Source organism: Somniosus microcephalus, chromosome 3, assembly GCF_052327205.1.
Source record: "Somniosus microcephalus isolate GS21.2 chromosome 3, FLI_Smic_1.0, whole genome shotgun sequence".
NCBI classification, from domain to species: Eukaryota; Metazoa; Chordata; class Chondrichthyes; order Squaliformes; family Somniosidae; genus Somniosus; species Somniosus microcephalus.
Genome location: NC_140989.1, coordinates 297,015,719 through 297,029,912, shown reverse-complemented (window position 1 = coordinate 297,029,912; position 14,194 = coordinate 297,015,719). Strand labels below are relative to the sequence as shown.

General features: G+C 45.0%; 1 protein-coding gene across 2 annotated transcripts in view; it reads right to left on the bottom strand.

The window, feature by feature from the left end:
• The window catches only part of slc1a7a (solute carrier family 1 member 7a), a 149,050-nt gene that overhangs the window by 49,608 nt on the left and 85,248 nt on the right, over positions 1–14,194 (bottom strand). For both annotated transcript variants that reach the window (XM_085982805.1, XM_085982804.1), the window contains exons 5-8: positions 10,631–10,856; positions 8,880–8,979; positions 5,869–6,102; positions 4,685–4,879 (exon numbers count right to left, since the gene is read on the bottom strand). In XM_085982805.1, the coding sequence (XP_085838931.1) occupies positions 4,685–4,879; positions 5,869–6,102; positions 8,880–8,979; positions 10,631–10,856 (755 nt within the window). The remainder of the gene's footprint in view (positions 1–4,684; positions 4,880–5,868; positions 6,103–8,879; positions 8,980–10,630; positions 10,857–14,194) is intronic.

Here is a 14,194-nt window from a genome sequence, read left to right as displayed (position 1 = left end):
ACTCTAGGCTTGACATCTCGTCCTGACCTTGTGTGGTATGGAACTGAGCATGCTCCTGAATCGGTCAACAATTCAGGTTCAGGTTTAGGTTCAGGTAAGTATGATGTGTTTTGTGTATTGCTCTGTTCATCACACTCTGTTGAACTGATCCTCTCATCGGAATGACGGTGTTGTTCCTTGGTGTTCAGGAGGTGCCTGCGATTGCGGCGGTACACCTGTCCTTCTGGGGTGCGGACGTGATACGATCGCTCAGTGGCAGCTGGCTGGATGACGACTGCTGGCTTCCAGTAGTCATGCTCCTGGATTCTGACGGATTCTCCATTGTGCAGCGGCGGCAGTAGTCTAGCTGACCTGTCATAGTATCTCTTTTGGTGTTGCTGTCTCTGTGCACGTTTTGCATGCACTTGCTTGCAGCTGACAACCTCTGGCTGCAGCTGCTGGTTGGTGCTTGGAAGGATTGAGCGAAGTCTGCGGCTCATCAACAGCTGTGCTGGTGACTTGAAGTTGTCAACTGGAGTGTTGCGGTACTCAAGGAGACTAATGTAGGGGTCTCTTTTGTCCACTTTGGCTTTGTCCATGAGTGTTTTTGCAATCTGGATAGTTTTTTCAGCAAGGCCATTACTTTGAGGGTAATGTGGGCTTGATGTGACATGTGTGAAATCCCATGCCTTGGCAAATGACTCGAACTCTTTTGATTTGTATTGGGGGCCATTGTCTGAGACTAAAGTCTCTACCATGCCAGGCAAAGGCTGCCTTTAGCTTGTGGATCACAGCTGCAGATGTGGTGCTGTGAAGCTTGTACAGTTCAAAAAATCTGCTGTAGTAATCAACAGTCACTATGTAGTCCTCGTTGTTCCATGTGAACAGATCCGTTGCCGTGACCTGTCTGGGATACGGTGAGGTATCATGGGCTCTTTGACATTTGATGGGCGGCGTTCTAGACAAATGGAACATTTTCCGACAATGTCCTCAATGTGTTTGCACATTCCGGGCCAAAACATAATGTCACGTGCTCTTTGTTTGCATTTTTCCATGCCCATATGTCCAGCATGAATTTTTGTCAACATCTCTTCTTTGAGACTGGTAGGAATGATGATTTTCTCCCCTTTGAAGACGATTCTGTTGATTTGTGATAGTTCGTCTCTGTGGTTCCAGAATTCAGATATGCTCTGAGGGCATTTCCTCCTTTCCTCAGGCCATCCTTCATGTATGACTTTGCTCAGCAGTGTGAGTTGTGCATCTTTCTCTGTTCCTGCTCGGATTTCCTTCAGTTTTGAGTCACTCACAGGTAAGCTGTTGTACACCATGTGCACCTGCACATCCATGCCTTCACTGAGGCTGCTGTCCTGGTAGCTAAGAGACTTTCTGGAGAGCGTGTCTGCGACAGGAATGTCTTTGCCTGGACGGTGAATGATTGTGAAGTCGTATTTCTGTAGCTGAAGGATCATTCTCTGTAGCCTTGGTAGGGCTGCGACTAGTGGTTTCCTCATGATTGACTCGAGGGGCTTGTGGTCGGATTCCACAATGACTTGTCGGCCATAGACGTACTGGTGGAAACGCTTCCATCCAAACAGAATGGAAGTGATTTCTGTATTCTCCATGCTCTGCAGCTCCTCCTTCAGGCGACTATGTAGAGCAAGGGGTATCCTTCTCGGTGGGCAAACCACAGGGGTTGCTGCTGGGTCAAGGTGAATAGTGCATTCACCTGGGAATAGTTCGATTCCTTTGAAAACGTCAGCAAACTCCTCCATGACTGTCTGCTTCTCAACTGGTGCTGTCAATGATAGCACTAACTTGACGAGGTCCATGTCTAAACATGCCTTTAGAGCTAGCACTGGAGGTGCTTGAGTGTCAACAATGTAAAAGTCCAACATCATGTCGCTTTCTTTGTACTTGTATTTCATCACGCATGTGCCTTTTACAATGAGCTGCTCACCCCCATAGCTGGTCAGTCTGCGTGAGGTGGGCTGTAGCTCACACTCACCCTTCAAGCCGTGATACTCACTCAGAGGAATTACATTAACCTGAGCTCCAGTGTCTAGTTTAAACCTAAGCTCTGTGCCCTGTTTTCCTATCTCAATATCGGCAAAGGCTTACTCAGTCTCTGAAATCTGTTTTTTCTGTGACACAGAATCAATAAACAGTTCCTCTGCATTTGGCTCTCTATCTGGCATTTGGCTGTCACTCACTGTGTGTACTGCTATTCAAAAAACAGTCCTGCAAACTTTAGCAAAGTGGTTCCGTTTACCACATTTAGCACATTGCCTTCCTTTGGCAGGGCAATGCTCCTTTTCCACATGCACCTTGTTTCCACAATATCCACAGTTTTTGAAGGGTTTTTTATGTCTGTGTTGCTCATTTTTAGAACTCTCTCTGTTCTTTCTGTTCTGAAACACGCTCTCTGGGCGATGTTCTTTGGTGTGTGTCTATTAACTGCGTGCACTGTCTGTTCACGCGAGCTGTTCGTGGTGCCAGTTATGGTTTTCAACTGTGCTTGGGCTATATCGTGTGATCTAGCTATGTCTATAGCTTTGTCCAGCGTTAGCCCGGACCCAACATTCAAACGTTTCTCTCTCACTTTAGCTGAATGTATTCCAAACACGATGCGGTCTCTGACCATCTCATCTTTATCTGCATATTCACAGTCTTTTACCAGCAGTTTTAACTCAGTCATGAACTGTTCAAACGACTCACTAGCTCCTTGTACTTTCTCCTGAAACTTGTACCTAGCGAATATCGTATTTGTCTTGGGCGTCACATATGATTCAAAATGGTCAAAATAACTTTTCAGTACCTTTGCTTCATCCGCGGTGAGAGACCATGGCCTAGAAATTGAGTGGGGTTAGCGCCCATTTTGAGGCGCTAGAGGGCCTAGCGCCGCAAGTACAGCCGATTGAGAAATTCACTTGGGCGCTGCCATCGGCGTTAGCCGGTTGCGCTGTGCCGGCACCGATGACGTCATCGGTGTGCGCAGCGTCCCGGTTGCCGTGGCAACACGCCCGAACGCTGAAATTGAGTTGCGGCCGCCTCGCCCGTGGCAGCCGCAACCAACGATTTTTCAAAAGTTCGCTACGGGTCTTAGCGCCGGCGCATTAAGGTCGCCCGGCGGCCGCCTGCCCGCAGCTCCCTCCCCGGACTCCTCCAACACCCCCCCGCGGCACAGATGCGTGTGGGCCGCGAGCCCGGCACTTCTCCGAGGTGCCGGGCTCATTTTTCTCCAGAGATCAACGGCCAGCGGTCGGGTGCAGGCAGCTCCTCCTTAACGGAAGGAGGAGGCCTGCACTTCCCCAGCCTGCCGCACCGCATCGGGTGCCGCAGCGGCGGATTAGCGCCACAATGCGGCAGTCAGCGCCCATTGCGAGGCGCTGACACCCTCCAGTAGCGCCGGCAGCCGTCTGGGCGCGGCGCTACTGAATTTTTGGCGCGCGCAGGGGGACATAGCGCCGGCGCTAAATTCCCGGCGCTAAAGCCCTGGCGCGGCGCCAACTCAATTTCTAGGCCCATGTGTTAAAAATGTCTCTCCCTTTTTCTCCGATCCACAGGAGTAGGTAGCTGCAACTTTCTTCCTCCTCTATGCTTTTCAGCAGACCCGCGAACATCAACTCCACGTGTTGCTTGAACTTGCGCCATTCTACAGGTAAGTTCAAAGATCCCCAATCGATTTGAGGCAAGGGAGCTCCAACGATGTCCATTTTCAATCCCTGTTCTGACACCATGTCTTGTTTTGCACACTTTGTACAAAAATAATAAATTGCAGGACAACGGAGTATTACAGTTTAACTCTTTTATTAAGCATTAGGTCTGATCTTACTCATACAGCAGTGGGGAAAAGATGGCGTTAGGACCCCTAGCCTGGGTCTTCAAAACAATAGTAGTCCTTACAGATGCCTGCAGGCCAATGACAACTCAGCATATGATCACATGTGAATATAATTGCTATTCCTTACAGATGCCTGCGGGCCAATGATAATTCAATATGCAAATGTTACACCCACTTCCTTCCTGGAGCGCTAAAGGACGCAGGCGGGGCAGTGGTGGTGCAGCGCCGCACAATGGGCCGTGCAGCGCTGCCACGTTCCAAGGCTCCTTCCCTCCCTTACAGGGAAGGGCCATCACTGCAGGCTCTGCATTGGGACCAGTTAGATAGTCCCTACGATCCGGCTTGATCAGCCGCATGCACTCCAGCAGAGTGCTGGGCTGATCGATCGCGGCCCAAGAGAAGTAAAAAAAAAATAGAACAGAAACATTTTAGAAATTTAGGTACTTACCTCGGCAACCTTCCCTTTAACATTCGCCCCTGAAGCGCACGGCCTCCCGATCAACGCCTCCTGCAGCTGTCGGTGTCATTGTCCAGCGATGCTGCAGGGGGCCGAACTGAAGTTCGGGTTTGGGGCGCTACTGGGGTGATGTGCACAGCAATGACGTCACGATCTCCGGGCACAGGAGATCATGGCGCAAAGTCTTATCTCTGTCGCAAACCTCTCACCGAAGTTCGCGGGAGTCGGTCATCTCGCTGTACCCAGGTGGTAAGTCGTTAACGCCCCATTATCGCCCTCCGGGGCACTAACGGGAGGCGCTAATCCATCATATTTCTCCCCCAAAGCCTTTAAAAGGAGGAGGGAAGAAAAGTTGGCGAGTATATACTAAATTGCAATTTGCTCATATAAATGAGAATTTCAAATACCTTACAGTAATAATTTGTCCAAAGTCCAGTTCATAGTTGTTAACCTGTGCTATAAATATCGCTGCCACAGCTTCGTACAAGGCAGTGCCATCCATGTTGATTGTAGCTCCCACAGGCAAAACAAACCTTGCAATTCTTCTGTCGATATGATTGTTTTCCAACAGGCACTTGAAGGTAATAGGTAAAGTGGCAGAACTGTAAATAGATAAGCAATGGCAACCACAGTTTTACTACAGTGTAAGCCTCAAATAGTGGACAGATCCATGCAGATCTGATTTGTCTGGTTTAACCAATGCCTGTTATAACCAGTGAATGGACCGCCAAAGAAGCCTCAATGACAGCTACTCAAACTTTAAAAATGCTTTTAAAATGTACCCATAGATAATTAACAGTCTTTTTGATCAATCAACTGCATAACTTCTGACGTTGAATATTTGATCATTAACTCTAGGCAGGCAAACCAGATTAGGCTTAAAAATGCAAAATCTGGGAGGAGTAAAATGCCCATTTTATTAGCAGTGCAAGATACAGTCAAACTATGGCTAATTTACCTACATTTGCAGCAACTACCATCTGAAATGTGAAAACCAATTATCTGCGTCCTCTATAATCAATAAAACATGTATTACTTTTAATGTATTTGATTTGGGAAAACTGTTTTTGATCAGATTACTCCACTATCTGGACAAACTACTTCTGCTATAAACAGAATGCACCGCATTACCAATCATTGACTGTGGTGAAGGAGTCAAGTATCAGACAGAAGTTAAAAATAGGATAGGAGTAAGAAGGGAATTCAGGTATAACTTTGTCTTTTTACACAAAGAATAATAGACTTGTGGAATAAGGTACAGTTCAGGTCTGCACTGGATATTTTCTTGGATTCAGCATGACTGGTCTCTCTCATAAGTGGACCCCTTGTAGCCTACGATCATGAGTTTACCCTTACTGCCCAATATCTAGTCATTGGATAGTTTGACCTGGGAGTCATAACAAGGAAACTCTTCATTGTGTGTACTGGCTACTGGAATCTTGCATATGTTCCCATGTGTGTTTCTCCTATTTTGTGGATGGTGTACTAATGAACACTCTAGTAAGATGAGGCTAATTATAAACCAATAGGCCGATTTATTTTTATTATTAAATGACAGCATTTGAATCTTGCAAAAGAACATGGAACATACCTTGATGAAGTAGCCAATGCTATGAGCAAAGCTTGAAGAATTCCTCTTATATAAACTATTGGATTTTTCTTGGTGATAAAGAGGTACACCATGGGTAGAATAAATAGCCCATGGACCACTAGACCACAAACCACTGTGATAGCATAGAAACCCAGTTTCTTTCCAATTGCTGTAGGATCATCCATTTCCAGTATTTTGCCAGCAATAAGGAACACTATGCCTAATGGGAAATAGCTAAAATAAAGAACACAATATGTGTAATTAAGCAAAAGAGAAAACAAATAGAAACAGAAGCAAAATTAAAAGACTAGCACCCACCCAAGCCAAGAATCATCTGGAGACTGCCATCATTTAGATCTCAAGAAGTGCCTTACAGAACTACGAAGAGTTTTAGTGTTGAGAAAATATTATTTTGTCATTTATAGTGTCCATAATTTATTAGCTGGCAGAGTTAGAAGAGACAATTACTAGACAAGGGTCTTTGTTGCTTTTTCATGTCCTGAAATTTAAATAAATTTATGTCAGATAACCTACGTGAAGCCAATTTTCCTTTTTTGAAAAATATAATTCAATAATACAAAAGTTAAAAAGTATTTTCAAAGACTATAGTTACATTGCTTCAGTATATTGCAATGGAATAGCTCATCAACCTATATGTACCAATTGGTACACAGGACTGTCTAAATTATTTATTCAAATGTTGCAATACATAAAATGTAAACTGCATAAAGGAGATCAGATGTTGCAATAGATTATAGGTAAGGAATAAGCCACAGTCTTGAGTTTAACATGAGCCTAATCAGAATGGCAATTCAAGTTATAATCTATACCAACTCTTCATTGAAAGTACTACTATGTACAGAGAGATTCTGGGGGAAATTTTCCGGGGAGTCAGTGGGCAGGATCGGTGGCGGGTCGGGTGGGAAAGTGTTTTTTTTTGACAACGGGTCGGGTCCCCGCTATCAACCCACCGCTAATGAGATAATTGAATGGTTTGCACCACTGCACCCGGGTCTTTCTGACCACATCCCTGCTTATGCCCTCCTGTGCAATCTGCAACCAGGCTGTGTTGGTCTCCTGGGGAGGTTTCTTCCGCCCATGGGAAGGGAAAAGGACCACCCTGCATGCTGTGATTCCCTCTATTAGCATATGGAGGGAGTCATGGGAGAACCTGGGTGCAGCCCTGCACCTCTGTGCCGTGCTTGTCAGTGTTTGTAGCACTTCGATGCTGTAGAACACTGACCGCACAAACATCAAAATAAAGTTGGCCATGGTCCCTTTAAAGAAACCAGCTGATGACACGTCATGAAATTATGTCACCAGATCCCCTTCCTCTAATTGGCCCGGGAAACGCGCTGGACGGGCTTAACAAGCCCCATTTCAGACAGCGGGCTGGAGCCAGCAGCGGGGTCGGGACCCAACACCAACATGGCCCACCACGGACCTGCCAAGGTAAGTAAAATCGCAGCCTCAATCATCAGATCACACCTCTTGGGCACTTATGTCAGTGGACACTGGCTGAAAGGATTATAACAACAACTTGCATATATATATAATGCCTTTAATATAGTAAAATGTCCCAAGGAGCGTTATCGGTAGTAGGCCAGATCACCAACAACGATGAGTCAGCCTACAGGGAGGAGGTCCAGCATCTCGTGACGTGGTGCACCGACAACAACCTGGCCCTTAACACCAAGAAAACAAAGGAAATAATCGTGGACTTCAGGAAGTCCAAAGGCGGAAGTCACACCCCCATCCACATCAATGGGGCGGAGGTGGAAAGGGTGGCCAGCTTTAAGTTCCTCGGAGTCCACATCACGGAAGACCTCTCCTGGTCCCTCAACACCTCCTCTCTGGTGAAGAAGGCCCAGCAGCGCCTATATTTCTTGAGGAGGCTGAAGGGATGTAATCTGTCACCCCCAATCCTCTCTAACTTCTACCGCTGCACTATAGAGAGCATCCTGACAAACTGTATCACGGTATGGTACGGCAGCTGTAGCTCCCATGACCGGAAAGCCCTGCAGCGGGTAGTCAAAACTGCCCAACGCATTACCGGCACCCGGCTACCGACCATAGAACATATATATCAGAAACGCTGCCTACGGAGGGCACGGTCCATCATCAAAGACCCTACCCACCCCAGCCACAGTCTGTTCGCCCTCCTACCATCTGGAAGACGCTACAGATGCATTCGCACCCGTACGACCAGATTTAGGAACAGCTTCTTTCCCAGGGCTGTCATTCTACTGAACTCCACAAATAAACACTAAAGCCTGCACATCTGCCGATGCACTTTATTATGGTCATATTTATGCTAATATATATGTACAAATGTATGTTGAAATGTTTAAGTGTCCTAATCCAAATTGTACACTCTCGGGAGCCGTAAGCCTACATTTCGTTGTACTGCACTTGTGCACTAACAATGACAATAAAAGTTGATTTGATTTGATTTGATTTGATTTATCAGACACAATTTGACACTGAGCCACATAAAGAGCGAATAGGGCTGGTGACCAAAAGCTTGGTCAAAAAAGGTAGGTTTTAAGGAGCATTTAAGTTTGGACGAGCTGAAGTTTACGGAGGGTGGAAAGTGGGAGGCTGGCCAGAAGAGCATTGGAATAGTCGAGTCTGGAGGTAACAAAAGCATGGATGAGGGTTTCAGCAGCAGATGGGCTGAGGCAGAGATGGGCAAATCTTGCGATATTAAAAAAAAAAAATCTTTCCTGAATTTCCTTGCTATCTGGTGGAGATAGTGGGCTCTTATATGGGGTGATAGAGATAGCAACATTTATTGTTGCTACCCAGGAGGCTTTAGTGTACTATTATCAATAAAAAATTTGCAAAATGCATGGTAAGTTTAACACTTAACACCAAAATAAACCGTTATCAGCATTTACTGGTCACAACTTTCACCCAAGTGACACCATAATTTAACATATAATGAAACAGTTACCATTCCTTAAAATTCAAGTAAAGTTATGCATGGAAAGCACCTGACAGAAACTCACCATGTGGCAACAGCGACAATCTTCATCACAGATTCATTTAAACACTGACAGAAGCTGACCAGTGGCAATCCATTCTTTCCCATTCTCCCCAGCATTATACCTTCACACAGAGAATATACACTTGTCACAGCTCAAGTCATTAACTTTAACTGGTTGTCGCAGCATTGCGTTAATATCCAGACCTGAAACATGCAATTGGTTTATGGGCCCATTGCAATATTAAGCAATCAGCATCTTAAGTTCAAAAAAGAGAAAGAAAAGACACACAAACAACCAACCTGAAAATATTTTTGATTAATTATAAAATCAATAAATTCAAGTGACGATTTCTTTTGAGTAATTTAACTCTTAGATTGCTGGAAAGTTCAGTGAAACTCCACTCCCCCCGTGAAGAGCATCTTGTTTGCAGCTTTACATTGTGACCATAAAAAGCATAGGTATTCTAATCACTCTTTTTCTGAATCAGGCCATCTCTCTCTGAAGTAAAAGTTAAGCACGATAATAGTTTAAATATGAAACATCACACAAAGAAAGCTTTTTAAATTAATTCCAGATTGTTTTGAAATCATTTGGAAGAACAAAAATGCCAAAATTTTGTTACAGTAAACAACAATTCCAGTTGCATTGAGAGAATATACTGATGCATGCAGGGACATCCTGCACACTACACAAGCACGTATTATGGCATCCAAAGGACTGCGGGCACAGGTGTAGTGAGTCCCTTTAGTTTTTAGGTTAATATCAACTCCAAGCTTTCTTTCGAGAGACAGTGAAGCCTTCAAGAAATGTATTAGTGAAGGTACTCAACAACGGTAGCTTTTTGGGGGGCGGGGGGGAAGGGGTTATCTGGGTCTGGCATCAACGGTTTGCAATTTTCTAAGAGATCACCACAAACATTAAGTTAAATGTTTGTTTGATTCCTGAAAAATAAGTAAATCTTGTTTTCCTTTATATATATATCTGAATCTGCCTCTCTGGAACAGTAAACACATGACTGTCTTAATAAAATGCTATTTATAATTTCAATTAATAACATTTAGTGGGTGGACAGGGGTGAAGCTTGTAGTCAACTTCTTTTGTGAATGAGCAACTCGCTGTCAATCATAGACATTCCAAGAAATTACCTCAGAAAACATTATTTACATGAGGCAAGAGTATTTATGTTGGATATAAAGAACTAAAATTACCCACCATTTTTCCATTGAGGAAAGGAAATAAAATCTTTGTTTTGCTTTCTAAATGGGTTGTATATTACTATTATAAATAAGCATATGGGAGTTACGAGTTACGTTATGGTGGTCTGCGAGAGTGGCCCTAGAGCAAGTCACTGCTTGGGACTGTGTCCCTTGATCAAACATTAATTTGTACTCTTACACTATATGAAATATTGGTGATCAAAGGCCCAGCAACTGGTGGCAAAAGCAATGTGAGCTGATGAAATATTACACAAAATGCACATAGCATATTAAAATATGTTAAGTAATTTTTCCCACAATATGCTAAATAAGTCCAGTGACAATACTGCAAGGTACATTTACTTACTCATTTTAATTTGGGAAAAACATCTGGCACATCAGGACAAGTAGGCTTATATGGACAAGCAGAGATTTTTAATTGTAGGTGTGTTACTTCATTGAAGAAATGATACACAGGCACAGGAAGTCAGAGGTGAAAACTTACCAAAAAATAATCTATGCATTCTGATACAAGCAGCACAGTTTGACAGAAGATGCCCTTCTTAGCAAACTTACCCATTGTTGCAGAAAATATAACAATGCCAAGAACATTCATTCCCTCACTCGATCCCGGTCCTGATTTGTATATGATTTCTGGAGGTGGGGTGATATCTAAGGAAATGTTCTGAATTATTTCAGAGTCATTGTCACCCTGAATTCCATAGATTAAAGGCATTCTCATGGCAGCTTCAGATCCTGCTACTTTGACAGAAATGACTATTGGGACGATCTTGGTTCGATACTGTGAAACAAGAAGATTATGTATTTGAGGGTTCTCAGTGGCAAATTCTTTAAAATCAAATACTGCTGCAGAACTTCTATTTTCATGTCTACACAGCCCAATCCTAACAAAAATTGAAAATGAAACTTTATTGCTATGAGCTGAAGTTATTTTTCCACTGTTCTGTTCTTAAAGTGCTAAGTCGTGTTGGATACAGTACCACAAGCATGAACAGAGTTCTGGAATTTCAAACATGTGGGAATCCTTCATGGGTGGACTTAGACTTTCCCATACCAGCCACTCTCGTCAACTCTTCAATGAGACATGCCAATTTAGTGCCATTCCTTACTGTGGGCCCAGATTCACAGGGACCTGGTTTCAGCCTGTCAAAACTCAATTCATGCCCATACCTGACAGCCTCCAAAGACACTCTGGAACCCACTGTACCGTCTAGTTTCCACAAGACTTTGGACACAAAAAAGCAATGTGTCACATCAACAGTTCGCAGTCCTCACTCGAGAAGCAGTGGAAAATTTGAAAGGCCTCTATTATTTTTGACAAGATAACGGTTACTGAAATTTTTTTTTTTTTTTTAAACAGGTTATTAAAATTTCTGTTACTAGCTAGAAATTTTTATTATTTTCAATCAGAACTGCATTTAATATTTTTGCTGCTTTTTTCTGTTTTTGGAGATAATATATATGTGGAATGAGAAACACACAATTTGATTTGCCTACGAATTGCATCTTGTTCCCCTCTAAGATTCAAATATGCCATAGATTCAGAGAATCATAGAATCACAGGGTGCAATCATGCCAGCCCTGGGGAGGCGGGTATGGATGTGGGACTGCCGGAAAAATGGCAGATTTTTTTTTTTTAATTCGCTTATGGGATGTGGGCGTCGCTGGCAATGCCAGCATTTATTGCCCATCCCTAGTTGCCCTTGAGAAGGTGGTGGTGAGCTGCCTTCTTGAACCACGGCAGTCTGTGTGGTGAAGGTACTCCCACAGTGCTGTTAGGTAGAGAGTTCCAGTATTTTGACCCAGTGATGATGAAAGGTCGGCAATATACTTCTAAGTCAGGATGGTGTGTGACTTGGAGGGGAACTTGGAGGTGGTGGTGTTCCCATGCGCCTGCTGCCCTTGTCCTTCTAGGTGGAAGAAGTCGGGGGTTTGGGAGGTGCTGCCGAAGAAGCCTTGGTGAGTTGCTGCAGTGCATCTTGTAGACGGTACACACTGCAGCCACGGTATGCCGGTGGTGGAGGGAGTGAATGTTTAAGTTGGTGGATGGGGTGCCAATCAAACGGGCTGCTTTGTCCTGGATGGTGTCGAGTTTCTTGAGTGTTGTTGCAACTGCACTCATCCAGGCAAGTGGAGAGTATTCCATCACACTCCTTACTTGTGTCTTGTAGATGGTGGAAATGCTTTGGGGAGTCAGGAGGTGAGACACTCACCACAGAATACCTAGCCTCTGACCTGCTTTTGTTGCCACAGTATTTATGTGGCTGGTCCAGTTAAGTTTCTGGTCAATGGTGACCCCCAGGATGTCGATGGTGGGGGATTCAGCAATGGTAATGCCATTGAATGTCAAGTGGAGCTGGTTAGATTCTCGTTTGTTGGAGATAGTTATTGCTTGGCACTTCTGTGGCGTGAATGTTACTTGCCACTTATCAGCCCAAGCCTGAACGTCATCCAGGTCTTGTTGCATGCGGGCATGGATTGCTTCATTATCTGAGGAGTTGTGAATGGTGCTGAACACTGTGCAGCGAACATCCCCATTTCTGACCTTATGTTGGAGGGCAGGTCATTGATGAAGCAGCTGAAGATGGTTGGGCCTAGGACACTGCACTGAGGAACTTCTGCAGTGATGTCCTGGGGCTGTGATGATTGACCTTCAACCACCACAACCATCTTCCTTTGTGCTAGGTATGACTCCAGCCAGTGGAGAGTTTTCCCCCTGATTCCCATTGACTTCAGTTTTACTAGGGCTCCTTGATGCCAGACTTGGTCAAATGCTGCCTTGATGTCAAGGGCAGTCACTCTCACCACACCTCAGCAATTCAGCTCCTTTGTCCATGTTTGGACCAAGGCTGTAATGAGGTTGGGAGCCGAGTGGTCTTGGCGGAACCCAAACTGGGCATCAGTGAGCAGGTTATTGGTGAGTAAGTGCCACTTGATAGCACTGTCGATGACACCTTCCATCACTTTGCTGATGATTGTAATTAGACTGATGGGGTGGTAATTGGCTGGATTGGATTGGTCCTGCTTTTTGTGGACAGGACATACCTGGGCAGTTTTCCACATTGTCGGATAGATGCCAGTGTTGTAGCTGTACTGGAACAGCTTGGCTAGATGCGCAGCTAGTTCTGGAGCACAAGTCTTCAGCACGATAGCCGGGATGTTGTCGGGGCCCATAGCCTTTGCTGTATCCAGTGAGCTCAGCCGTTTCTTGATATCACGTGGAGTAAATCGAATTGGCTGAAGACTGGCTTCTGTGATGGTGGGGACCTCGGGAGTAGGCTGATATGGATCATCCACTCGGCACTTCTGGCTGAAGATGGTGCCCAACCCATCCCCAACCTGCCTCCGTGCCATCATGCCAGGAGGCGGGTAGCCGTCCCGCACCGGGACCCGGCTCCTTGGAGGCAGGAAGGGGATTACAGCCACTTAACTGCCTGTAGTTAATAGGCAGATAAGAGGATTATCCCCATTTTACCCATAAAAGTAAGGGCTTCCTGAAGGCTCCGAACCCCGCCAGGGTCACCGAGGCGAGTAGTGAGTCTGTGGAGGTCGGAGGGGTGCAAAAGTGCGCTGTGAAGGTAAGTGATGGGTGCAAGTGTGGAGAGGTGAATATGTGAGGTGAGTGGAAAGTGTTGGAAAAAGTTTGCTTATTTGTTTCTTCCTGCAGGCTTCAATTGGTGGGTATGTGGAGAGTCTCGCACCTCTGTGGCAGAGATGACAGATTGTTATTGCATTCTCCAATGCAACAACTATCTAATTTCTGCAAAAGAAAGAGGATTGATGAGTCTTGAATTCAAGAACTCATCAAACTACAGAGAATGTCAGTATTTGACAGCTTCACAGAGCTGTCAAATGATGACAATTCATCTGTCAAAAATTTGACAGATGAAACATCATACGCTGACGTTCTCTGTAACCGGCTTTCCCTTAATTGGCCTGCTAAGCCCGCTGGACGGGCTTAACAAGGTCAATCAAGGGAAAATAGCGTGGGCTGGCCACAAATCGATATAGGCGGGACATCGACCCGACAAGCAGCAATCCCGCCTCCAATGCGACCCCATTGGCAAAATCGCCCCCTTACAGCACAGAAGGAGGCCATTCGGCCTGTCATGCCTGTCC